At 48.4% G+C, this 27,579-nt stretch overlaps 1 protein-coding gene across 4 annotated transcripts in view; it reads left to right on the forward strand.

Moving 5' to 3' along the window:
• Window positions 1-27,579, forward strand: part of PTPRM (protein tyrosine phosphatase receptor type M) — a 637,795-nt gene that overhangs the window by 596,435 nt on the left and 13,781 nt on the right. For 2 of the 4 annotated variants that reach the window (XM_065932554.1, XM_065932555.1), the window contains 9 exons: window positions 8,645-8,761; window positions 9,435-9,485; window positions 14,031-14,185; window positions 14,423-14,558; window positions 15,698-15,847; window positions 16,792-16,965; window positions 17,974-18,105; window positions 22,721-22,846; window positions 24,862-25,025. In XM_065932554.1, the coding sequence (XP_065788626.1) occupies window positions 8,645-8,761; window positions 9,435-9,485; window positions 14,031-14,185; window positions 14,423-14,558; window positions 15,698-15,847; window positions 16,792-16,965; window positions 17,974-18,105; window positions 22,721-22,846; window positions 24,862-25,025 (1,205 nt within the window). The remainder of the gene's footprint in view (window positions 1-8,644; window positions 8,762-9,434; window positions 9,486-14,030; window positions 14,186-14,422; window positions 14,559-15,697; window positions 15,848-16,791; window positions 16,966-17,973; window positions 18,106-22,720; window positions 22,847-24,861; window positions 25,026-27,579) is intronic. The other 2 variants (XM_065932556.1, XM_065932557.1) reach the window with 1 other exon arrangement.

Here is a 27,579-nt window from a genome sequence, read left to right on the forward strand (position 1 = left end):
GCCGCAAATTGAATACCAAATAAAACCAAAAGTTTTAATGCTTTAAATGTTTTAATGCTTTAAAACTTTTAGAAGCAAATACGGAGGGCACATTTATGTCCTTTGTTTTAGGAGTGTTTCGAAGAGGCCAAAAGCTCAACACATTAAGAAAAGGACAGGGAAAATTGACCATTAAAATGTAAAAGTTTCTGTAAAGGATATTAGTAAAGTGACGAGACAAGAGGGGAGAAGCTACGGGACTATTAGATAAAGTATAAAAACTGAAAAAGCACAGGTTTACTGCCATCAGTGTAAAAGCCATTTACGCCTTTGGATTCCCTGTCTCCTGGGAGATGTTGAGAGCAAGGAAGCTGGCCTGGGGGGATCAGGGGAGCTCCTTGTGTGACTAGCCTAGAAGGGGTGGCTGAACTCCCCACCACCAGCCCCTCACCAGCAGTGTAGATATCATGGCACCTGCTTTATAGGGATCTTGTAAAGATTAAATGAGTCTCTAGGTGGCAGGTGGTTAGAGAAGTTCCCGCCCCATTCTGAGGACTTCCTAAACATAAGCATTAAAGTAACCCTTACCTTTTCTCCAGCACAACTGAGACCTATAGTGGCATTTATGAATTACCTTTCTTGGGACTTCCCTGGTGGTCCAGTGGCTAAGACCATACTCTCAATGTAGGGCCCCAAGTTTGATCCCTGGTCAGGAAACTAGATCCTGTGTGCCACAACTAAAGATCCTACATGCAACCAAATAAGCAAACAAATAAATAAATACTTTAATAAATTACCTTTTCAGCCCCACATCAATACTTTGCTATAAAAGCAGTAATGACTACCGAAAAAAAATTTTTTCAACTCTGCCATAAAAGCAAACTCCTTTCAGGGAGGAGACAGCATTATAAATTTGTGTGGTCTCTCCCTTCTGGAGCTCAGGAAATGCCCAGCAAAGTGAACAAAGGAGAATTTGCCCCACTTAGAGCAGTTAGTATCCACTAGTTCACTGTGAAACAGCCAAGCTCAATGTTTTACCTGTTTCTTCCCCTGAAATGTATGATTGATTCTGAGTCCTCACTTATCTCACACACAGTGTTGACAGCCTCATGTGTTGAGGAGGAAGAGATATGGAGACTGCTTCACACTGCTTTGCTTTCCCGATAAGAATATTCCTTGAGTTATTTAGCAGATTTTTCGTATAGTCAAAGCTACGGTTTTTCCAGTAGTCATGTGTAGATGTGAGAGTTGGGCCATAAAGAAGGCCGAGTGCCAAAGAATTGATGCTTTTGAACTGTAGTGTTGGAGAAAACTTTTGAGGGTCCCTTGGACTGCAAGAAGATCAAACCAATCAATTCTAAAGAAAATCAACCCTGAATATTCAACATCCCTAGAAGGACTGATGGTGAAACTGAAGCTCCAATACTTTGGCCACCTAATGTGAGGAGCCAACTCATTGGCAAAGTCCTTGATGCTGGGAAAGACTGAAGGCAGGAGGAGAAGGGGGCGACAGAGGATGAGATGTTTGGATGGCATCACTGACTCAGTGGACATGAGTTTGAGTAAACTCCAGGAGCTAGTGAAGGACAGGGAAGCCTGTTGTGCTGCGGTCCCTGGGGTCGCAAAGAGTCGGACACGACTTAGCAACTGAACAACAACGTATTTGCATCGGAGCTCACTTCAAATCCTCCTGAGAAGGAAATGGTAACCCACTCCAGTATTCTTGCCTGGAAAATCCCATGGACGGAGGAGCATGGTAGGCTACAGTCCATGGGGTCACAAAGAGTCGGACACAACTGAGCAACTTCACTTCACTTCACTTAAAGTAATCCCAAGATAAATTACTTTGAAAAGTAGGTAATTATTAAAAATAACAACTACTACTGGATTTTTTTAAAATAAAGTAAAGGCATGTGCGTATTTTTTGCTTAATTGAAATTTCAAAATGTGCTGTCTCAGGACCCAATGACTAGACATAAGCTGTTTTCATATGATAAACCCTCCTTCTTTAAGGAAAACTCGGGACAGCATGGTGTTTGGCTAAGAGGTCAAAGGAAGACTGTGCTATGAAATTATTCCAGTGAAAAAGCCTCAGACACTAGAGCCCAATGTCTGTTGGACATGATACCTTTTACTGGGATGCAGGCTTCACTCTGATTTACCTGCCTTGGAATAAATAGGTGGTCTCTGTTCCTTCCATCAGGACCCATCCCATATAAGGTGGCCCCTGATGATATTTTCGATGGAAATAATTCTTGCTGACAAATAGCCACGGACACTTCAGCTAATAGTGTGCAGCTGAAGGGGAGAACAGGGGCCAGGGTTCAAGTTCAACCTTAAATGGAAGCCCACAGCCTCGTAGAAACTGGTAATTTTAGTCTGGTAAGCTTATATATATATATATATATATATATATATATATAAGCTTATTTAAAAAAAAAAAATCCTTCCAGATCCTCACCCGGTTTACAGGGACGTGGTAAGCTCTAAGAGTCCTCCCCTGCCACCATCAGCCCCATGGACTGGCCTGAATTCAATTTGTGATGTGCTTCATGGCGTCTGTCCTTTAAACGTCTGGTGCAATCTGGGGGTGTTGACAAGAGGTCACATGCCCTCCGGGAAAAGGTCACACCTAATTCCAGGCCATTTCCCATCATTCATCTAGCACGTTTGTCAAGAGACGACATGCCCATCTTCCACGCTTGGAAACAGCGACGACAAACCACTGAAGAAATGAAAATGACATGGTTTTTAGGGGCAGCAACTAGCTGCTTACCATGTTGACTGCACACAGCGGGTGCTTCATGAATCAGGCATGAGCCAGGCTGACGCTGTTTGTTTACACAGACTTGATTCATTAAGTCAGAGCCCAGCAGCTTTCCCCGGATCTCTGCCCTGGAGCACCCTGCATTAGGCCGCTGTAATTGCCCCTGTTGGAGCCTCTGGGAGGCCTCCAGTCCCAGCACCTGTGCAAAGGACTGAGAAATCACACTTCCCTCCTGCAGGGCTCCCCCATACACCTGCCAGAACCCGTCATTATCTAAGGCTTCCTGGCCGCCCCTATGCATCCCCCACAGCCCATGTGTTGTGGGAAGGGACCCTCGTCAGTTTCCTTGGCACCTGCCGACAGCCGCACACCTGGCATGTAAATTGCGTCGGATGTGTTGTGGTTGTTTTCCCTCTTTAATGAACCCACTGGAGGGACCCTGAGCCCTTTATCCAACGCCTGGTTCCCAGGAACTCCCACCGACTCCGCTGTGTTGTTGTACTAATTCATCTGCCAAAAGTCTGGGAACCCAGTCTGGGGCTCTCCCAAAGGAGGTTCTTTTTTGCACTGGTAATTTAAGCTAATGATTTCTTAACATATTTAGTCAGTTTGATGAAGACTTCATTAGGATGTAACTGTTTATTAAAAATCCAAATGAGATCTCAGAGTCATGTAGGAAGATGATTGTTGAGCTTCCCTGAATATTTCTGATAACAGGTGGTAAACGGTCTTGGAGCCATGAGAAGCAGGAACCAGAGATGCTCACCCTCATCAATATATAAGGGATGCCAGGGAACCAATGGATGCTTTAAAGATTATCATCTTCCCAAAGAGATTGACTTATAATTCCTTTCACGTTTGTCACTAAAAGAGTGACAAAAGAAAAAAGTTAAAGATGAACACTGGATGTCAGAATAAGCTCTAATTCACATACAAGATGGCCTTCCCTGGTGGCTCAGATGGTAAAGAATCTGCCTACCAATGCAGAAGACCCAGGTTTGATTCCTGGGTTGGAAAGATCCCCTGGAGAAGGGAATGGCTACCCACTCCAGTATTCTTGCCTGGAGAATGCCATAGACAGAGGAGCCTGCCGGACTATAGTCCATGGAGTCACAAAGGTCGGACATGCCTGAACGACTAACACTTTGACTTCTTCACCTACAAGGAAGATGTATTAAGGTTCCAAGTGCACCTGGAGCCTTAATACAAAGAACACTTGCTTTTCTACAAGAACCACCAGATCCAGGATCAATGGAAGAAGTAAGAGAGAGGAAAGATTTTCCCCTTAATAACATGTGGAAATAGTTCAATAGTAAAAAAAACAAACAAACAAACAAAAAAAAAAAAAAAACATAGGTAATATATAGCAGTACAAAATAATAATTTTTTTACAGAATCTCTTAAGTTGTTCTAAGACATCCAATTCATATGTGAAAGGGAAGAGACAGATTATTTTTGTAGGCATTACTGAAATTTTTCTGTCTTGAACTCTCATGATTGCCTTTCATCGATCTTTTTTTTAACGAATTGGGTATTTAAGATTGACATTTTGTGACCTGAGTAAAGATAGCCTTAACCTTTGATGATCTTATACTAATTCAGTAAGTATTCCTTCTGTATTTTGATCCACCATCAACCATCATATTAATGTAACTGATTCAAGCCTTGCCTTCCTCTGTAACTTTAAGAGGAAACTAGGAAAACAGAGAAAGTCTGCACTATCCCCATTTTACAGCTGAAAAATGGAGGCACCAAGAGAGGGACACACACTAATCATTGTCCTCAGGGGTGGCAAGTCTCCGTCCTTCAGCAGGATGATTTAAATTTCAGGAATGGCTAAAAGTCACGGCCAATCTGTTGAACAAGGTGAGGAACAAGCAGCCTGGGTATATGTGTTTCTTCAAAGTGCTTATGGTTTGTCATCTAGTTAGGCAGGAGAGAAAAGGAACAGGACATTTACCAGGGAAGTCTGCAAGATGACGCTTAGAATTCCACAGGAGGCGTCGGGCCACGTGTTTCTTTACAGCAGATGAAAAGAAATATTACGGATATGGATGTGACCTTATGCATATTCTAAGTATTGTATATCCATTAATTAAGAGATGCTAATGGAAGATGGCAACCCACTCCAGTGTTCTTGCCTGGAGAATCCCAGGGACGGGGGAGCCTGGTGGGCTGCCGTCTATGGGGTCGCAGAGAGTCGGACACGACTGAAGTGACAGCAGCAGCAGCAATGGAAGACCGGATAGAAAATCAGAAGCCCTGAAGAAGGAGGTTGAAGCAGGAGCCTGAAGAGGGACTTGCTGGTGCCATGAAGTGATTCCCCCAAATTCATACTATCCAGGCCTCCAGTGGTTAGAGCAGGCTTCAGATGTGCTGCCCAAAGGAGAAGGCAGGACCGAATGTGGCAGGTGTCGGAGGGAGGAGCTGGGCACCTAGGACAGGCCAGGTACTGCTTTATACAGCCTGTCTCACTGTTCACAGTCTCCCTAAGAGCAATGCTATAGTCCGATTTTGTGCATGAGAAAACTGAGGCTCAGGGGTCCACATCATCAACTGCAGCACCACCACAAGACAGCAAGAAAAAGGCCAGTGCACCTCCATCTGACTTCATCACACAGGGCCCAGAGAAATCTGGGTATTTAACTGAGTGAATGTTCTCATTGCTGTGAGATCTCTGTTGAAGACAAAAAATCCTGCACACTATAGACCTGTTCTTTTGGAAGCTTCGCTGGCAGGCGGCTCTTAACCAGGGCTCTTCAGTCACTGTGCTTCCCTGCAACCTCCCCACTCTTGTCAACAGCGTCCCCAGCAAAGCCACGCTCAGCCGGCCCCTGACACAGCTGTTAATAGAACGTGGTCACTCTCTCTCTGGATGTCTTTTTAGAAAGGGTCTGCTGAAAACCCCTTGATGGATCAAAACTTGTACCAGTGCCTTTGTCCTTTTCCTGTCTGCCACCTCCTCGATGGTTGTGTCTGTTTGATGGGGCAATGGTGGCCGCAGTGAAGGGCTGACTTCATCCTCCATGATCACAGGCTTCTTAGCAAAATGAGTCCTTGGCCCGGCACAGAGCTCAGAAACAGACCTTCACGGTCTGCCCCAGCCTCCGTCCTGCCGCCCAAAGAGCTGGTGATACAGAGCATCCACAAAACGGAGCCATTTGTGATCAGGGATACGAATGGAGGATGCTGCCATTGGATGTGTCTCTTCTTCCTGCCCCTTCCCCTCCTATCCCCTCCCACCCCAAGAGGCCAGGCAGCTAAAGTCTTTTCAGGGCTGCCTGTTCAGTATCTGTCCCTGAAGCCGGGCCTGGAGAGACTGAAGACAGCATAATTGACCATGAGCTTCTCCTCCAAAGAGCCCTGCTCTTGAGACCTGTCCGCAGCCTCTCCCAGCCACCATCCACTCATCACTGGAGTGAGTGCCTCTCAGTCCTTGGGCCAGCCTCTCATTTCCTCCTTTCAGGATGTGAGCCAGGGCGAGAAGGAAGCGGGGGTGGGGGCAAATCGGCCGGCCCTGACCCCTGCTGGCTCTCCCCTCAAGCTGGCCACTGGTGAGGCCACGGTCGTGAGAACCCAGGGTCTCAAAGTAGAGTCCAGGCAGGAAGAGCTGGGTCTGACAGTCGTGATACTCTGGAAGAGGAGTGTTTGAAAACTGTGGCTCCTCTTGGCTCTACTGGGTGTGAAGCTCTCCCCACCCCCACGTCACAGGACCCTTTGCTAATTCCTGCGTGCATGCAGGCGTGCTCAGTCGTGTCCAACTCTTTGCAGCCCCGCCAGGCTCCTCTGTCCATGGTATTCCCCAGGCAAGAATACTGGCCTGGGTTGCCATGCCCTCTTCCAAAGACACCCTGAAGGTCACAGTAACGTGTGGCCAGCCTGGGAGCTACAGCCTGAGTGTCCGGGGGTCTCTGACTTTATTGTACATGGGATCATTTGGGCTGCTGGCTAAAAATGACCCTTTGTGCAGGCAGTTAGAAATCCAGGAGTTATTCTGCTTCCTGTACTGTTTCGTGTTTGTGAATTTTAAAGCCGGCAACCATGCCGCGTTGGAGGCAGGAAACCATCATGCACCCCTGCCGCCCTCCATGATCACGAGCAGCAGTAGCCTTGGCCACGGGGTGCCCAGGTGATGGCCGGATGGAAGCGGCACTGAGATGCCGGGTAACTGGACGAGTGTGATAGGGGCCTGGCATTCTGGGCTGAAGACTGTCTGGTGCCTTAGGTGGTGAGGAAGCCGTGCGGGGCGCGCAGCGCGGTCAGTGGAGAAGAGCGTCTGGTTCTGCCGTGCCTGGGTTCCAACAGATACCCAGTAACCACTGGTCTAAACATCTGTATCCACAAAACGTAGAGGCCAGGAGGTGACTCAAGCCCGGACTCGGAGGCGTGGAAAGCCTGCATCCAGAAGGAAACATACTTTCCTCTTGACACAAGTCCAAGCAGTTAAAAAGATACTAAAGTGAACCCAATTTAGAAAGGTTTTGAGTAGGCTGGAAACAGATGTGGCAAGCCATTTCAGGATATTTTGGGAGATGAGATGGGAGGGCGGGATGCAGAATGGCTCGGCCGCCGCTTCTGGGCCCGCCCAGCCAGGTGCCTCTGCTCGGAGAAGGCTGCCCACAAGCACCTTTTTGGAAGGAGGCTTCCTTTCTCCTAATGACCACTCCTCTGGGCCCCAGGGGCAGAAATAAGCAATAGAAAGCCCTCTGCTTGCCTTCAAGTAATAAGCAGGCCATCACCCAGTGTCATAGCAACAGAACTGGCACGTCTTGTCAGATCATCAACAGAGAGCTCACATCCATGGGGGAAAGATTTTGAAGGGGTGTGGCATTTGAGATACTCTTCAAAGAACAGATGAAATGTTCAGCTGGACAAATTGTGTGTCTGGGAGGGGCCTGAGTAGGAGTCTGGACCATGAGGTCTGCTGGGGGATCAGGCAGACCACTTGTCTCTGAACACAAAATACATGTGGCTTGAAAGAAGGGTAATGAAAATATAAGGATGAAGATGCTAGTCTAGTTGCAGCCAAGTACAAAAAAGACCTCTATGTGCCAGGCCAAAGTTAATTTCTCTTTAATTTCACGGGCAGTCATTGGAAACAGAAGTTTACTGAGCAGAGCAAGTCAGTGCCAGGGAGACCACACTTGGAAGGGTTTTTGCAGCTACTTGAGGAGGGGATGTCCACACAGGAAGTTAGCAGAGCCTTAACAAAGATGGTGGCGGAGGGAATAAAAAGCCGGAAAACATATTTGAAAGCTGTTTCAACAGCTTGCTCGACTTGGCACTTGGTTGGGTTTTGGAGGAGGATCTCCAGGCTTTGTGCTTGGGTGACTGAAGAAATCATTAACACGGGGAGTTCACCAGGTTTTGTACACTGAATTTACTTAGACAAAAAATGAACCTGTAATTGTAACTTGAGAAAAATACATAGCTATTGCCTTCTTTAAGAAAAAAAAAATCTCTAATCTTGACTTTTGGCTCCAATTTCCTGCTTGGTCCTCCTCCAAAATGTTCCATCAGTTTCTGAAACTAGAAGAAATTTAAAGTTCAGAGGAGCTAAAATATTGCAAGCCACCTTTTGTAGTTTATTTTTCCAGGCCACTCCTGAGTAGAAATAGACAGGAAATGAATGGTTACTGTAACTGGGATATTTGTAGTATAAATACATTCTGTTAACTTTAGACCATATTCCTAGGTTTTATTCCTCCCATGACTCAAATTGTGTTTTATTCTGGGGAGAGAAAAAAATATACAGGTGATCTAAAAGAACAGAGTTAAGCTATATTTCTGATTTTGTGCACAAATTGTATCCTATAAATTATACTGTGACCCAGCATTTAGAGAACTCCAAAAAAAAAAAACCTCACTTTAGCCTCATTTCCTTTGTGTTTTCTAAAGGTCAAATGCTGCAAATACTGGCCAGATGACACGGAGATCTATAAAGACATTAAAGTTACCCTAATAGAAACAGAGCTACTGGCAGAATATGTGATAAGAACATTTGCTGTTGAAAAGGTAAGCTTTCACACTATTTTTGAAAAGCTACAGTCAGACATTAGTGATATCAGCCTCATTAACTTATCCAGCATAATTCATCCGTGGTCTCACCTGAACGCAGGTAGGCTGTAGCCAGTGATGACTCAAGATTGCATCCTACCCTCTGGTCCTGCAGCACCTCACTTCCATCTTTGAAGCAAATCATTCGCATTTCATAGGAATATGTATTTTGCCACTAAACCAAAAGATACACCTAGCTGTCCACTTCCTTTTTCTCTTCACCCTGGTTGGTATTGTTCAGCCCGTCTCTCTGTCATTGTTCGGAGGCAGTTGATAAATGTCCTTCATGCTGTATGTCCATGTGAGTTCCCCGCTGCTGAGTTAGCATCAGCGTGGAGACACAGGTTCTAACTCCTCCTGGATACCCTTCATGTCCTCGAGGCTTTCTCAGCCTGTGGTTTCATGCAGATGATGGACTTTCCAGGTGGAAGCGTCTACCTGGAAACATACATAAGTAGACACGGGACGCTTCTGCATGAACCAGCTTGTCCATTCACTCCCTCCCATGCTGGTTTCAGCCCTCGGTCCCTGCGGGCGCGGCGTCCCGAATGCTCATCCCACGCGCATGGATGGGGCTGCTGCTCTGGGCATAACAGGGAATCTCCTTACCCCCCTCTTTCTGCCGACATAGGGAGGGCCCGGAGGAGAAGCACACTGCAGTCCATCCCGAGAAGTGTCACAGGTAGGCTGCGGGGGGCGGGGAGCGGAGGTGATGTGCCCGGCGAGTTCTCTGCCTTGCTGTCCTCCAAGAAGGGGACCCCTGGTGTTGTCTCTGGGGTCCCCAGGCTTCTGTCCAGAGCTGGTTCTCTGCGGCTGAACCCTACACTGGACCTAGCAAAGCTGGCATGAGTTGCCCAGTGGTGGGCACCCTTAGAGACCCCAGGATTGTAAGTGAACCTCTGGGCAGTTGGTTCCAGCCCTTATTCCCCCTGCATCTCAACGCAGTCTCCAGACTAACGAGACCAGTTGTGGGAAATGAAGAAATGGCAGCATTTGCCTCCTGGCTCGTTTACCCCCATGTTTTGAACACCTCTCTTGGCTTTCAAATCCCTATTTGTCATAGAATCACAAGACTGAAGAGACTTTCGTTTATTTTAATCTGTTTCTCATACTATTTAGCATTTTTTCCCCTTAGCCTGTCTTTTTTAATAAGCAGACAGGAGGCTTGAAGACTTCAAAGAATGTGGAGTTCTGGTTGACTCAATTCTTTAAGTTCTGAACCTCACACTTTGATGTCAGTTTTTTTTTTCCTTTTTAGGCAGAATCAGGAGGGAAAAAAAGAAAAGCATATGGAGGATTTTTGTATGGCTCTTGGCAAGAGCACTCATGAATAACTGCATTAAAACAGATAGTGATAAAAGACCCCGAATATTTTTTTTCTTTAAAAAAAAAAATCATCCGAAAGCCATCACTTAAACATGGAGTCCTTTGAACAATAGTCAGCTCTTTAATAAGCTGAAAATGCATCTCACTGGCTAAAGGAAGGATTTGTTTGTTTCTTTGCTCTTTTTTTAACCTCTTAGAGTTCTCTATCCCCAGCTGCACAGAAATGTTTCTGAAACACCCAGTTATTTTAGTCCTAAGACAGCCAGCAAAGAGCTGGTGGAAGGGAAGGAAGGATGAGGAGCTTGTTAAGGCATTTGGGAAAATCAGAATGACATGTTAGTGATTTTCTAACCAGGCAATTGGAATCTTTAAGGAAAACAAATCGTTAGTACTTCTGCGGAGCACTTCTTGTAGGTTTTAAACTTCCTCATTAGAAAGGAAACCTTAAAAAAAAGAGAGAGAGAGAGAAACAACCAAGTGAAGTGTGTGCTTTGAGAGTCCTGCAGTTCTGATTCTATTTTGAGACGATTTACATCAAGGGACCTAAAGGTGAAAAATAGGTTTGGGCTTCATTCTGCAAACAAGCAGGAAGGTTTGCAATTTGAAACTGATCAATGCCTGTTTTGCATGGGGCGGTCCGCTCTCGTTTCCCATGAGGCTGATGACCTGGAGCTGAACAGATGTTAAATGACAAAGTGCCTATCCTGGCTGGAGGAAGACAGCTGAAAAGCTTCTGTGGATCTAAGCTGTCGGGGGAATCTATCCCCACTGATGCGGGCAGCAAGGAAGCTGGCTATAAACACCAAACTCCCTCTGCAAGGAGGTGCCTAGGACTCGGAAAAGCAGGAATATGGCCTGGAACCTGTCAGAAAGAACATGCACCTAGGGATTCATCCATCCCACACTTACTTATCAAGCACCCTCTCTGAATTAGGCTCTACTAGGCGTCTTCCTTCCCATTATAGTACAAGGAGAATGAAGTAAATATCACACCTTCTGTTATTATTGTTCAGTCACTAAGTCGTGTCCAACTCTTTGTGACCCCATGGACTGCATCAGACTTTCCTATCCAGACTTTCCTATCCCTCACTATCTTCTGGAGCTTGCTCACACTCATGTCCATTGAGTCAGTGATGCCATCCCACCATCTCATCCTCTGTTTCCCTCTTCTCCTCTTGCCCAAAATCTTTCCCAGCATCAGGGTCTTTTCCAATGAGTTGGCTCTTCACCTAAGTTGGCCAAAGTATCAGAGCTTCAGCTTCAGTATCGGTCCTTCCAATGAATATTCAGGGTTGATTTCCTTTAGGATTGATTGGTTTGACCTCCTTGCTTCCCAAGGGACTCTCAGGAGTTTTCTCCAGCACCACAGTTCGAAAGCATCAACTCTTTGGCACTCAGCCTTCTTTGTGGTCCAACTCTCACATCCGTACATGACTACTGGAAAGACCATAGCTTTGGCTATACAGACACCTTTATATAGCATTAATACTTATTACAATTTATATATAATGATGATACTGATTTATATCACATTCAGTCTTGTTGAGCAAACTCCGGGAGACACTGGAGGACAGAGGAGCCTGGCATGCTACAGTCCATGGGGTCGCAAAGAGTCAGACACGACTTAGTAACTGAACAAAAACAAAATCTTGTTCATGAAAAACAAACAAAAATATACTTGATATCAACTTGCAACGTGTTGGGACTGTGATCACCAATCACATCTATGATCTATCCCCCCAAATGTATTACAAAACAGCAAAAGAGGGAACTGTCGCGCCTGTGAACAAGAGTGAGAGGTGACTCAGAAGCCACTCCACTGCTCGTCTCATCCGTAGTGAGCACATTAGAGAGAAAGGTTTATTTTGGGAAGAGGTTTGCTGCATCCCGGACACGCATTTACCCTGCTGAGAGAATGAGTCTTGCATCAGTTGGATGCCCCTTCCCCACCGCATGATGGATGGAGTTCAGAATCTGGGGATGCTCGATCTGAAACCTAGCAAAGCTAGAAAAAGAAGTGCTCAAAAAAATTAAAATCAACAGTGTATCGTGGACATAAGTGCTCTCTTGTCCTCTTTGGAATGAAGAAATATTTATTATAGGCTTTCCTGTTTCCTGGGACCAGCCCTGCCCCATCGTCCTATGTAAAGCCAGGGGAGCACTCACAGGTGACACAAGCTCACCATTTGTCTTCTGCTGGAGGCTTTGGCCAACTGTTATCATGGTTTCAGCAAGAGGAAATGTGGGCTCCTAACCACCTAGGAATCTTGCTCTGGGTCACAGAGCGTGTTTAGCAGATGACAGTGTTGATTTTCTTTTGTGAACCCCTGACGGCTTAATTTCTTAATGCTTAAACCAACTAAAGAACAGCATGATTTTCTAAGAGAAATGAAGCTTCCGCACTTTTGTGTTATTAAACCAAGATAAATGAACACCGTGATAGCAAACAACTCTTATCTTTAGAACCTATAGTTGTTTGCCTCTTCTAGTCTTTCAAAGCACATAAATTTCTTCCTGGCTAAGTTTCCACAAACAGTGACTGATGGTGAACATAGGGTTCCTGGACAGTTTGTGTTGAGATAGTAAAACCACACCCAGGGCCTAACACAGAGATGGTGTCCAGGAAACAGTGCTGGAAAGAGAGAAGGGGGAAAGTCAAGTTTTATCTCAGGTTACCTCCACCCTTGATTCTGGAGGTAATTGTTTTCAAAACAGACTCTTATTTTAAAACACAGTCTTCATGCATAGATTCATAGTTAGGAAGAAAAAAAATGGATAAAAATCAATTTAACGTACTTAGTTACTCAGTCACATCCAGCTCTTTGCAACCCCGTGGACTATAGCCCACCAGGCTTTTCTGCCCATGGGAGTCTCCAGGCAAGAATACTGGAGTGGGTTACAATTTCCTTCTCCAGGAGATCTTCCTGATCTTCCTGATTTTCCAGAAATGGAACCCATGTCTCCTGCATTGGCAGCTCAGATTCCCTGAGCCATCAGGGAAGCCCATAAATCAACTTAGTTATTCTCAAAACAAAAGTAAATTTAAAAAAAAAAATGCTTGAAGTCTGTTTCCTTCCGCCTCCCCTTCAGTTGTATGGCGGACCACCCTCCCTCTTCAGTTTGCTGATCTAACAGAATTCCAGCAAAAATACCTCTTGGTTTCCATGGTTCGTGTTTGCTGACATGCCTGCTTCCTGAAAGCCGACCACTGAAGACAGGGTGCACCATCTCCACATCTCTGCCACTCCAGACCCTGGAGTCAGACCTGAAGAGCTGCGTGTGCATCTGAGTGTTGGTGACCAGATGCATGGATTCAGTGTTTACCCCAATTAGAAAGAGAAGCCTAACAAACTTGAGTTCCAATGAAAAGTGGTCCTCTGGCCGGTCTGGATGGAAGTGGTCCTTCTTCCAGGAGCCTTCCTGTGCACATTGGCGTGTGTGCAGCCCAAGTGCCCGGTGCAGATGGCACCAGGACGTGGAAGAGCTGAACAGGGGTCTGCGTCTCGGCGGCTTGTCTCGAGACATAAACACCCCTTAGACCCCTCCCGCCCCGATCTGTGTCTCGGGGCTCGCTCCTCACACTGTAGGATGAGTGACACACAGACTGTTAACAGAGCCTACAGCTTAGAGAGGAGGCTCGAGGAGTCAGCGCCCACCACTATCCACTCACTGCCTGTAAACTCGCGTGTCCCCCAAGCATCACCTCCCCTTCCACCCCTACAAACATCTTCCTCCCTGAGACGAGTTCTCAGAGTCTGTATTATCTCAAAGAATGATTTTCTTCCCAGCAGTCAGAGTTTCCCAGCCCCAGGCTCCCTGACCCTGAGGGTCCTTGGCACCCTCCTACCCCCTCATCATCTATTTCCCTGTGTTCTCTCCCATGCTGACTGGCCCCTGGCAGCGAGGCGTCCACGAAATCCGAGAGATCAGACAGTTCCACTTCACGGGCTGGCCGGACCACGGGGTCCCCTACCACGCCACCGGGCTGCTGGGCTTCGTCCGGCAGGTGAAATCCAAGAGCCCGCCCAACGCGGGCCCGCTGGTGGTGCACTGCAGGTGAGTGGGGGCCGAACGGGGGCAAGCGGGTGCAAGTCCCCTTGGGGTGATGGAAACATTTGGAAACTCGACAGAGGCGATGGTTGCACAGCATTGCGAGGGTGCCAGGCACCACTGAGTTGTACACCTTCTGGTGGTCGTTCCACATTCTGTGAATTTCGCCCCAGCGAGGATCTAAGAGGAAGCAGCAGCGGGGGTCCCTCCTGCCCCCCTGACTGAGCCCCGTTCTCCGTGCAGTGCTGGTGCAGGCAGGACCGGCTGTTTCATCGTCATTGACATCATGCTGGACATGGCCGAGCGGGAAGGGGTGGTGGACATCTACAACTGCGTGCGGGAGCTGCGGTCTCGGAGGGTGAACATGGTGCAGACCGAGGTACTGAACCCCTGTCACCCCCACCCCGCCAGCCTCAGGCTCCGTCCCCGCTGCCCACGTCCCAGGGCCAAGCGGGGGTTGGGGAGGGAGAGAAGCTGCGGTTCTATCTTCAGAAACCCCCAGCAGAAAAGGCGAGGCACGTGGCCATCCTTTCTTCCCACCCCACCCCTTCCTTCCTTTTCTTTCTCCTCTCATAAACACATGAAAAAGGCTGGGAGTCTGCCAGGTAACAGAATCTGCTCCCCAAGCCCAGCTTTCCCCTTGCTTCTGCATCCAGGGTCCCGGTTGAGGCTCCACTTTGAAGCCTTCAGGATTTCAATACCGTTTCTTTTTACTGTGTCTTTTAAACTAGCTGGTAACCAGAGCGAGACCACCCCTGAGAATAGGCAGGCATTTGCAGAGTGATTTTTAAGGGTAATCTCTGTGCATTTCCTTCTCTTCTGACTGTCCTTAAAAATTCTGTCCGGTGAGTGGCCTGGCATCGTGGGAATTTGCCCACTTTCTGGAAGCACTCTGGAACTTCTCTAAGTTAGAATTCAAGGTGTGCCAGAAACTTAAGTGTTTGAGAATAAGTATTTCATCCTGCTCCTAGGAAGTTAATGTTTTTACTAATGTACGTGCATGTTAAGTCGCATCAGTCGTGTCCAACTCTGTGCAACCCCATGAACTGTAGCCCACCAGGCTCCTCTGTCCATGGGGATTCTCCAGGCAAGAATGCTGGAGTGGGTTACCATGCTCTCCTCCAGGGGACCTCCCTGACCCAGGGATCGAACCCATATCTCTTAAATCTCCTGCATTGGCAGGTGGTTTCTTTACCACTAGCACCACCTGGGAAGGCCCAGTGTCTGAGTGGCTTCCATCAGTGTGTTGAAGCCTTCTGCACCAAGCCCCTGTTTACCTCTCCTCCTGCTGTCCTCCGCACATGGCCAGTCACTAATGCCCTGCCCTCCCTTTGGAGAGGGACAGGATTACTGGCCCTGGGACAGCCCCCTCCGAGCGGCCAGGTCCCCTCCCGGGCCTTCTCTCTGGAAGGAACGCGTGCTCTGTGACAGGTGAACCATCGTTCTCTGGTCCACGAGGGGCTGCCTCCCCTCCTCCTCTGGTTCCTGGGAGTTACCTTGGTTTCTCTGCTTCCCCAGGAGCAGTACGTGTTCATCCACGATGCCATTCTGGAAGCCTGTCTCTGTGGGGACACCTCGGTACCCGCTTCCCAGGTCAGGTCTCTCTACTATGACATGAACAAGCTGGACCCGCAGACCAATTCGAGCCAGATCAAGGAGGAATTCCGGGTAGGTCGTGCTAAAGGGACAGTTGGCTGTGAGCTTGCTCCGAAGAAGCAGCTCAGAGTCGGCTCTGGAACCCTTGAGCCCACGCCGGGCTTCTCAGCCTCAGCACCGTTGACGCTGGGGGCTCAGTTGTCCACGGCCGAGGGGTTGTCCTGTTGGGTGTTTAGTGGGATCCCTGGCAGCTGCCCACTGGATGTCTGAGCCCTGCCCGCCCCCCACACCATCCTGAGAGCCAGACCATGTGCTGAAGTAGTTAGCGTCCCCACATCGAGACCACTGGTCTGGCAGAGCCAGGCCCTCCCTGCCCCCACCCCTGCTCAGGGTGCAGACGCCAGACAGACAGTATAACCCCAACAGTTAGACCAAGGCAGGCACATTCAGGGTGCTTGCTGGCAAGAGTGCATGCGCTCTAAGTTGCTCAGTCGTGTCCGACTCTTTTTGACCCCACGGACTGTAGCCCACCAGGCTCCTCTGTCCACGGGATTCTCCAGGCAAGGTACTGGAGTGGGTGGCCCTGCCTTCCTCCAGGGGATCTTCCCGACCTGGGGATCAAACCCGCATGTGTTACCTCTCCCACATTCGCAGGCCGGTTCTTTACCACTAACGCCACCTGAGTGCTCTGTGCCATTTCTCATGCTCTCCTTGGGTCTGAATGCACCTGACTCCACACCTAACTCCAGCCTGACCCCTGCCAACCTCTCCCTCCAAACGCCCTGGTGTCCAGTCCTAGCTGGACTCGTTGGCACCTGATCCTGCATACACACAGCGATCCTTGTGTCTGATGGGCTCTGTCTATGCACAGAGTCCTGAAAACTAAAGAGAAATACAGATCTCACTGTGTAAGTGGGGTCTGGGGAGTGGGGCTGTCAGCTGCAGGACACGGGGTCCCCTGAGGTCTGCACAGGACATGGGGTTCTCGTCCTGAGCGTACCTGCTCTGTCCTCCAGACCCTGAACATGGTGACGCCGACCCTGCGCGTGGAAGACTGTAGCATCGCGCTGCTGCCCCGTAACCACGAGAAGAACCGCTGCATGGACATCCTGCCGCCCGACCGCTGCCTGCCCTTCCTCATCACCATCGACGGCGAGAGCAGCAACTACATCAACGCGGCCCTCATGGACGTGAGCCCCCTCCATCCGCGCGCCCCCTCCCTGGGCAGGACACGGCGGGATGTTCCTCCGGGGGCGGCGCCTGTGTCCTCTCCCTGGTTCCCTTTAAAGCCGTGAACCCTGTTTTCAGCGAAGTGCACTTCCGCCTCCATATCTGTTTGTGTGTCGGGACCAACGCTCCTGGTCTCTGGGAGACCCCGGTCCAGGAGGGCTGATAAATGAAGGGTGTGTCGGCGGGGCTCTGAGCACTTCAATTTTTTAACCTGCTGGCTGGAGAGCAAGAGACAGCTATTAAGTCAGGAAGGCAGTGAAGTGGGATAATATGGTTTGCAGCATTATTTTAGTTCCCATTCCTCCTAATTTAGGCAGTAATTAACACGGGGGAGAAATTGCCTGTCAGCACAGATAGTACACAACCCATTACCTCCTGTCAGTCTATTTACTTCTAACTGAATGAGCATTTGCTATTCAATTGATGGGAAAAGTGAATGGGGATTTTCAGTGCTAATACGGAAATTTTAATTCTATTGGTGTGATATGGGTAAAAAGGTATTTAAGCTGGTCTGACGCTCTACAGAGCTGTCAAAAGCGTGTGTGTCCTTGGATGGCAGGATTAAGTAACACCATCTCACACATTTAAATAATAAGCGCACAGATTTTAGGAGAAATGGAACTATCTTAATCATGCATATCTTAAAGTGAAGTTAAATTTTCTCCATTAAATTAGTTATGTGTAGAGTCAACATTGCCTTTCTACCAGAAATACAAAAAAAAAAAAAAAAACTGTAGGAGATGCTTATTAAGTTTTATTAGTATGAAAGTGAGGTGACTTTAGCATTATTTTTCTGCAGATGAGTCTATATTTGGCCTGTTTTGGCATGGACCATGGTGGTAGAATTCAACAGTTGTTAAATATGTTCAGTGTTTTATGTCACGGACTCCCATGTGTACAAAATAACTTAGCTTCCTCCTGTCACGTTCTCCCGGGTCCATTTAGATCTCTCTTGTTTGCGTCTGCAGAGCTATAAACAACCCTCGGCTTTCATAGTCACCCAGCATCCTCTGCCAAACACGGTGAAAGACTTCTGGAGGCTGGTCCTGGATTATCACTGCACGTCTGTGGTGATGCTAAACGACGTGGACCCCGCCCAGGTGAGACGCATGGACCATGGCTGCCAGAGCCCGGCCTAGGGTCCTGTCTGTGTTTCCTGTGTTTGCACATCCAGAATGCAGTCCCCTGGCAGCAGGTTACAAACCCCAAGCAAGGACAGGGAGCCAAAGATGCCTGTTACAAACCAGATGGGGGACTTTCCCGGCAGTCCAGTGGTTAAGACTGCACCTTCCAATGCAGGGGCTATGGGTTCGATCCCTGGTTGGGGAGCTAAGATTCCTCATGATTCATGGCAAAAAAGAAAAAAATATAAAACAGAAGCAATATTGTAAAAAAAAAACTCAGTGAAGAGTTTAAAAATAGTCCGCACACACACACACAAAAAAAAACTTGACAAAAAATAATACAAACCAGATGTAATTTGGGATGGCAGCAGAAAATAGTCTGAGACCAAAAAGATGGACTGGACTCAGAGACGGAGTGAGTGACAGGGAAACAGAGGGTCATAATCTGGGCTGTTCGTGAAGGATGGGAGTGCTGACCGGAGAGAGATGCAGGGTAATAACAGGCAGTCAGGACTGACCCAGGGGCTGAAGGGCATAGAGCAAGCAGACCAGAGACGATGAGAAAGGCCGTCAACCTCTGACACAGCCCCGGATCCGGGCTGGGAGTGTCTCCGAGCCTCCTGGCATGGCCCACCTGGAGGCCACAGGTGGCAGTCAGCCTAGCAGGGTGAAAAGAGTGGAGACTGGCATGCCATTCTAAGGGATAGCAATTACTTTTGTCAACTCTTTGGTAAAGATATATTAAAGAGAAATGAAACCGAGACTGGAAGATAAGGAAAACTCAGAATGATGAATGTGATTTGTTCGTAGCTCCTCTTTTTATACAGAGAGACAGAATTGGGCGGTGGTGACTCAGTATTACTAATGGGGTTAGAAGGATTTTGCTAAAAGGACTTGTCAGGCCAGAGTGAACACGGGGTCCTGGGAGCTGGATTTATCGCTTTAAGGCCTGGCTGTTCTAGTCACGGGCTGACCTGCTGTGACAGAGGCCCTTGTGGGAAGTTTGAACTTGGGGTGTTGTAAGAATAAACTTGTTCTGGATTGGAATTAATTTTCTGTCTAATAGAGACAAATTAAAAAAAAAAAAAAGAAAGAAAAAGAAATGAAAGTCTGACATATTGCAGCAGCCAAAGTGGACAAAAATTTTCCTTCCTAAAATCCACTTAATTGTCATCAATCTGCCAAAAATCCCATGGGCCTTCACTTCAGTCCTGTAATGTTTTTTATTACATTTGAAGCAATGCATTGTCTTGTTAAGGCTGTAGCCCAAAAGCTAGTTAATGAAATAATAATGATCATGCTTGTCCTCATCTAGTCCTTTTTACTTAAGAAGCTTAAATATTTCAGAAGTCTTCCGTGGTTATCCTCTCCTTTCCAAAGGATGGGTGGCAACCGTTTATAAAAACAAGCAGACACCACAGCTGGGGAACCTCAATGACACAACCAGAAATAGGACCAAGGGTTCTGGCTTTCTAACTCACCATGCCGTGCGTTCAGCTCCACTCGTTCAAGGTTCCTTAGTCACAGACAGAGGATAAGCAAGTGTTCCCTCATCAGAATCGTTGTTTTTCCCCTAATGTGAATACTGAAATGCCATGATAGACTGTTTTTTTTCCATATGAGTGAACCAGACATCAGTGGTTTACACACGTTCTTTCTGGACGACGCTGTTGAATTCTAAAGTGTGTTAGTCAGTCAGTCGTGAACTCAGTAAAAAATTCGCCTGCAACGCAGGAGACCTGGGTTCTATCCCTGGATTGGGAAGATCCCCTGGAGGAGGGACTGGCTACCCATTCCAGTACCCTTGCCTGGAGAATCCCATGGACAGAGGAACCTGACAGGCTACAGTCCATGGGGTCACAAAATATCGGACATGACTAAGCAACTAACACTTGAATTCTAAAGTTGTGTTCTAAGCCACAATTGTCTGGGCTCATACCGAGCCTTGGCTGCCCCGGTGGGAGAGACCAAGGTCCCCATCCCGCTCAGCAGATGGAGCCAGTGCTGGTTTGCAGAAAGGGTGCTCTTGGGATTCGGCCTTTTAGAGAGCACTAAACGGAGCATTTGAACCGAAAGTCTCTGCAATCACACAAGAATAGCACTCAGCTGCTTTAAGTATTTATAGGCCCAGTTCATGGACGTGTTATGCACTATTTAAGTCATTTTCCGCACGGTTTCCTTGGGCGGGATGCAGAATGCCATAATCCAGGAGCCCGCGCTGGCCGGGCCGTTCCTGTTTCTCTGGTGAAAGTGATGAGCTTTAGATTGAGGGCTGAATTGTGAGGACGAACAGAAAGCAAGGCTGGCTCCGTCAGGAGAAAACGGGCAGGACAGTTCAGATGTGTGTGCTAGGGCTTCTCTTCCCATCTCTGCTTCCCATCATATGCCTGTTCATTTTAACATGGGTACCCTGGGGGTCAAAGAGAAAATAAACTTCAGCGAGCTGTCTTTTGACGAGGCAGTTTTATAACTTGTCACCAAGAAGCACTGGTGAGGAAGGAAAAATTTCATGGAAGCAATATCTTTTTTTAAGCTTTTATTTATTACATAGCTGTGTGCTTAGTCGCTCAGTTGTGTCCAACCCTTTGCAACCCCATGGACTGTAGCCCACCAGGCTCCTCTGTCCGTAGAGATTATCCGGACAAGAATACTGGAGTAGGTTGCCTTGCCCTCCTCCAGGGGATCTTCCCCACCCAGGGATCGAACGCAGGTCTCCCACACTGCAGGCGGATTCTTTACCAACTGAGCCACCATGAAAGCCCTTTATATAGTTATTTTTGTTTTTAACTGTGCTGGGTCTTCATTGCTGCTCGGACTTTCTCTGGTTGCCATGAGCTGGGGCTAATCTTTAGTTGCAGCGCATGGGCTTCTCACTGCAGTGGCTTCTCTAGTTGCTGAGCACGGGCTCTAGGGTGCATGGGCTTCAGTAGTTTCGGCTCCCAGGCCCTAGAGCACAGGCTTAATAGTTGTGGAACGGGGACTTAGTTTGCTCCACGGTATGTGGCATCTTCCTGACCCAGGGATCGAATCCGTATCTCCTACATTGGCAGGTGAATTCTTTACTACTGAGCCACCTGGGAAGCCCAGAAGCCTTATTTTCAAATAAATAAATGTAATTTCTAAAATACTATAGACTCAGCTCATGTAAAAAGGACCCTCAATTATCCTATTTTCCTACTTGGTCATGAAATTCAAACCTTTAGCTTCTATAACAGAGGGAGGGAGATGGCTTCGTTTGATCCACTGGAAACCATCTTGCAATCTTGGATATAAATCAACCTTTGTAACCTTCCATGATGAGATTTTAAATCCTTTGGAAAAGAAAAGTCATCAGAAAAAGGAATTTCAGGCAGTAGGTTCTCACCTTCATTGTACATCATTCTGCTTAAAATGAGATGTTTTCATCTGCTCTTGGCTCAGAAGAAATAGACTAAAATAAATGAAGTGCTTTCCTCTTGCCCTGACCCCAGCCATTTGTCCCTCCGGTAAATTGGAAAAAAGAGTTAAATGCTGCTCCCAAAACATCACTGCATACCAAGTCCCCAAAGAAGCTTCATTTCCAACTTTAAGTAGGGTCTCAGAGCTTTAGAAGGCTTCCCAGGTGACTCAGTGGTAAAGAACCTGCCTGCCAATGCAAGAGATGTAAGAGATTCGGGTTCGATCCCTGGATTGGGAAGATTCCCTGGAGGAGGGCAGGGCAACCCACTCAGCAGAGCCTGTCAGGCTATATCGGTGGGGTTGCAAAGAGTCAGACTCAACTGAACAACTGATCATGCATTGCGTGCATGCCTGCAGAGCTTTAGAAAAGATTTGTGATAACAGACGGGGGTTTTTCTCACCTGTCTCCAAGCTGTGTTGCTGCAGGGCAGTGGTAAGCAAGATCCCCTCCCTCATCTGCATCGTGCCTGGCACCCTGCCCGCCACACTCGTCACCTGCTCCATGTCTCAGCAGTAGTCCTGGTTCCCCAGTGTCATCAATACCTGGATTGTGAGACGCTAGGAAATTGAGTTTTTAATTGAAGCCCAAAGCGGTTGCTCTTATTCCACCGTGTTTCCTAGGTCTGAGCTGGGAGGGTTTGGACCAGAGCGTGAAAAAATGCAACCCAGCACTGTTGCCAGTCTTTTGTCACAAAACAGCCCTGTTCTCAAAGTGATTACATACTGCTAGGCGAGCCCAGATGGAAGGTTGGAGATTTGGGTGTCAAGTGGGTCATCTCAAATGTCTTTGCTCTTGTAACAGCAGCTCAGGGCATCTCCCCAGGGTCGGAGAAGAGTGCCTTTCAGCAACAAAAGAGATCTTACAGCGATGGTATTCAGTAGTGCCCACATGACCTCCTTGGGAGGCAGAATTCCTTGTGGCTTAGTGATGCTTTTGCAGAAAATAGAGAAAAAAGTACTAGATGGACAGGAGGAATTAAGGGCTCAGCCAACAAGAAAGTCAACAGGTCGACTTGGCGGAAGGAAAAGAGAAAGGAAAGGAAATGAAGTGAATGATGGGCATTGGGGCCTGATGCTGGTAGTGACCTTGTCCAGACGTGAGCAGTAAATGTATTCTGATCATTAACCTCGCGTTTCTGTGTTTTGACTCCAGTTGTGTCCGCAGTACTGGCCAGAGAACGGAGTCCACCGACACGGCCCCATCCAGGTGGAGTTTGTTTCTGCTGACCTGGAAGAAGACATCATCAGTAGGATATTCCGCATCTACAACGCAGCGCGAGTAAGATCCGCAACCACCGTGGCTGGTGTTGCAGTTTCCTTATTTTCTCATCAATTGACTGGGTAGAGGGTCTGGGTCAGCGTTCTGGGAGCCTGAGGCCCTTCTAGGAGTCTGTGAACAAAACAAAGTTCCCTGACCCTGCGGAGCTTACGTTCCAAAGGGAGGAGACAGACAGGAGAGGATGGACGCACAGATTGCCTGTTAGATTTGCCAGAAAGTGCTGTGTGCTGTCAGAGAAAAACGGGAAAGCAGAAGGTGCCAGGCCTGGATCGGAGTGTGAGCAGAGGGGCCATGTGAATGAAGCCCGGTGGGCGTGAGGGGCAGCCACATGCTCTCCTGCAGGGGGCTTGGGGGGGCAGAAGTGACGGTCAGTGCAAAGGCCCGGAGGTGGAGGGATTGTCTGGTGGGTCCCGTAACAGCAAGGCAGCTGATGTGTCCGCAGTCCAGGAGGCAAAGGCGGGAGTAGCTGCCGGGGCTGAGGTTGGGGTCCAGGGGGCAGAGGTCACGTAGGGCCCTGCAGGCCACCACCTCGATCGGGGCTTCTGCTCTGAAGGAAAGGAGGTGCTGCCACAGGGTCCCGAGTGGAAGAGTCTTATGCTATAATCGAGCTTTTAGAAGGCACGCTCTGGCATCTGTGCTGGGGACAGACAGTGAGGGAGCGGGTCAGGAGGCTGTTGTAATAATCCAGGTGGGAAAGGACAAGGGTGGGCAGAGCGGCAGTGGGCGGGGGAGGTGGGGGGGCTCTGATACAGTCTGGCCTCAGAGCCAATAGGATGGGGTGACCAGTTGGATCCCAGGGACTCAGGAGCAGCTGTCAGCATGTTGGTCCTGAGAACTGGATGGAACAGACATTAACCAAATTGGGAAAAGCTGTGCGGGTAACAGGATTGTTAGGGGTCTGAGCACGCATAGACGGAAGGCAGTTCAACTGTGTACGTGCTAGGTTTAAAGTGACTGTTTGATGCCTGCATTGGAATATCGTGGAGACCTTGGAATCTGTGAGGGTGAAATTCAGGAGCGAGGTCTGGAGACACAGATTGAGGACTCACTGGAATAGTTAAAGCCATGAGACTGAATGAAACCATCAAGAGAGAAATGGAGAAGAGAAAGGGACCCAAGGACTGAGCCTGGGGCCTGCATCAGCAAGCGTCCGGGAGGAAGGGAGGCCAAGAGCTGAGGGGTTTGGTGGGGGGGTACAGCCAGGAAGGAAACAAGAGTGATCCCCTGTGTTGGGTGCTACCGGCAGCCACGGAAGATTTAGCCCGAGAGGTTCAGACTAAAATCACGTGGCCTGGTTATTTGACTCTTAAAATTCTATTTAAATCCCCCTGCCAGTGCAGGAGACTCAGGAGACACAGACACAGGTTCTGTTCAATCCCTGGGTCGGGAAGATCCCCTGGAGGAGGGCATGGCAACCCACTCCAATATTCTTGCCTGGAGAATCCCATGGACAGAGGAGCCGGGTGGGCTTTAGCCCATGGGGTTGCATAGTTGGATGCAACTGAGCACACATGCATAATTCTGTTTAATTATGGTGAAAGACTATTGATATCTTAGCAAGAGTCACGCTAGTGAGCAGAACTGTATTATACGCCCAGGACACAGGGTGTCATCAGTAACACTCTGAACTCACAGACATCGCCAGAGCACAATTTATCTTTTACTTTTAGTTTACCTGTACTTAAAATCAAGCCTGTTTACCACTCTAGGCCAGTGTGGTCAGTGCTCAGGTCGTGTGCTGTTTTTCATGCGGCATTTGCAAAGCTGTGAGCATTCCACTTCACTTCTGTCTGGCCTCCCATTGGAAACACTTGGTGTTTTATATATCAGCTCGTGATTCAGACTCCTAACTCCTCGGGCCATAGACGGTCCATTCGTTAATTACAGGCAGGCCCTCCTTCCCCCTCCGGCCCGCTGGCATGAGGAGGTGGGGTCAGCGTGCTGGAACTTGGCCCTGAGAGTCACGCCTGCTTTTTTTTCTCTCCGCTCCCCTCCAATCGCCCGGCTCTCTGCAGCCCCAGGACGGGTACCGGATGGTGCAGCAGTTCCAGTTCCTGGGCTGGCCGATGTACAGGGACACGCCGGTGTCCAAGCGCTCCTTCCTGAAGCTCATCCGCCAGGTGGACAAGTGGCAGGAGGAGTACAACGGCGGGGAGGGTCGCACGGTCGTGCATTGCCTGTGAGTATGCACGTCCACCGGACTGACACCCAGCCCTAACGCCTCGGCTCACCGCCCCTTGTTCACTATAAATGGAGAAGAAATAAGCAGATCTGGGCGAGAGCTCATCGGTCCATTCGTTAAATGTTCGGTTCACCTTGCAGAAAGCAAGCACATGCACATTTTGCCTTTGGAGGGGATGTCGCTGCTATAAACTGAGCCCCAATCTTGTGAATGGGAGCTGCTGCCTCCCCCAAAAAATACCTGGGTGGGTTCAGTGAGCTCCTTCCAGCTCTTGAGAGCACGTTGTTAAGCTTTGGGGAATTTTCTGAGCTGGTTGTGAAACTGTTGGTAACCTGAAATCCTCTGTGGCAGACGTGTTTATGTCACGGACGTCAGCAAATGCCACCATCAGGGGACCCTCCCCGTTATGGCAGAACTGGTTTACCAGCACACTCATTGGTGATTCTGTTGGATTTCATGACAGAGGTTTCAGAGGAAGTGTCTCCTTCTTCTTTGTGGTTTTAAGAGAGTTTTGTTTTGTTTTGTTTGCCTGGGGATAGATATATATTGGGAAGATTTGGTTACAGCCAGTGTCTGCAGACTGGTCTCCAGACCAGCAATTTTAACAAGTGCTAAAATGGGAGATCCTTGGAATAATGGTTCCCAACCTTGGCTGCACATCTGGGGGGCTTTTAAAAAAAAAAAAAAGCCATGCCCAGATCACAGCAAAACAATTAAATCCAAATCTCTGGGGGTGGGAAGACCGGGCAACAGTGCTTTTTTAACTCCCAGATTATTTCAGCCTGAGGCCGAGGTTGCGAGCCGTGGCTCGAGTCTGCATGCTTTTCAAAGCACTTTCACTTGCATCTTCTCATGAGCAAGGATAGGAGCTAATCAACCAGCTGGAGGTGGCTTAATGGGCGGCGATTGGAAAGCCTCGCAGTCTGGGGAGATGGGAAGAGTCTGTGGACACTGGATATAAGCTTCCTTCTCTTTTTGGTGGAGCACTGTTAACAGGCTCACAGGGAACTCTCTCCCAAATTGAAGGGAGACAAAGCTCCGCTTCGGGGACACTGACCCTGGTTACAGCAACCAGCATGGCCAACAGCTCGTTACTCCACTTGCTGCCGTATCTCACAAGATGCCCCCACCCCCCACCCCAGATCTGGGAACCCAGACTCTGCCACCTCTCAGCACTGAATGTGTCAGGAAACCTCTGTCCCCTCAGAAACAGTCTTATGAAGCAACCAACACTGGCCCTTCATCAGAACTCCCCCGACTCCTCCCCTCCACCTTCCCCTTCCTTCTCAGGGACCCAGTTCATTAAAATCATCTCCACTGAGAAAACGTCCAGAAGGATCAATGAACTGCTCCCATCCCCATTTTTACTCCTCTACTTGCAGACTTAACTTCTGATCAGAATAAGGTCAGAGGGTCACCTGTGTAAGGTGATACAGCCCCAGCGAGGATAATCGACATCTCAGTGAGAGCTTGTATTTGATCGGCTAGGTTTTCTTGAGGATGCAAAAACAGCTTGCAGTTACCGATTTCTGCAGCAGGAGCCTGCCAGCCTCTGGAACTAGGAACATCACGCTTCCTAGAAGCTTCCTGACCAGGGCCAGCCCTGGGACCCAAATGGCTGCATCCCACATGTATTAAGTTCACCTTAAAAGTGCATTCCGGTATACAGTAGGTGCAGACAAATACTGTTTGATTCCACTTGTACAAGGTGTACCTAGAATTGTCAGATTCATAGAGTCAGAAAGTATTCGTCCCTTGGTAGGTGCCAGGATCGAGGGTGGGGGAGAATAGGGAGCTAGCGTTTAATGGGGACAGTTTCACTTTAGGCAGGTGAAGGTTTTCAGGCTATGGACGATGGTGAGTTGTACAAGAATGTGAAGGCACTTAGTGCCACAGAACTGCACAGTTAAATATGGTTAAAATAGTATGTTTTATGTCATGTGACTTTTACTACAATAAAGTTTTTTTTTTCAATCATAACAGAAAAAATGGACAGCGGGGGGGCTACATCCCAGTCCTGGGAGATCTGAGGCCCCAGGAGGGGCCTGGGGGGAAGATGCAAAGACCCATTAAGCACTGCACCTCGTAGACGGTGTAGACACGCTCTCCAAGGCATGGCTGTGACCCCAGACTGAACAGTTCCACCCCCTGCCCACGTGATACCTAAGACAGTGGCTGCTCTCTCACCCAGTAGACACTGCAGGCACCTGCTGCCTCTGCCCTCCTGCTAGCCGAGCCCCCGGCCCCTCCTCCTGCTGAGAGAACCTGGACTTTTCTCTGGGAACCATCCTCCCCCCGACTCTGAAGTCCCAGCTGTCCCCATGGGGCTGCCATTTACGGTGTCCATATCACAGGGGGCGTGAGACCCAGGCTGGGGACAATGCTGACTGTTGTCAGGATTTTAAAATCTTAATCTAAGGTGTTTTAGTTGTAGGAACAGAGTTAGGTTAAAATTGGTATCCTCCAGCTCAGGCCAGGAAACGTTGCTTTGACCCACAGGCAACCTGCTGTCCACGCAAGATGAGAATTTCTTCCTATTCAGTATAGCGCA

This window comes from Muntiacus reevesi, chromosome 4 (assembly GCF_963930625.1).
Source record: "Muntiacus reevesi chromosome 4, mMunRee1.1, whole genome shotgun sequence".
Lineage (NCBI taxonomy): Eukaryota > Metazoa > Chordata > Mammalia > Artiodactyla > Cervidae > Muntiacus > Muntiacus reevesi.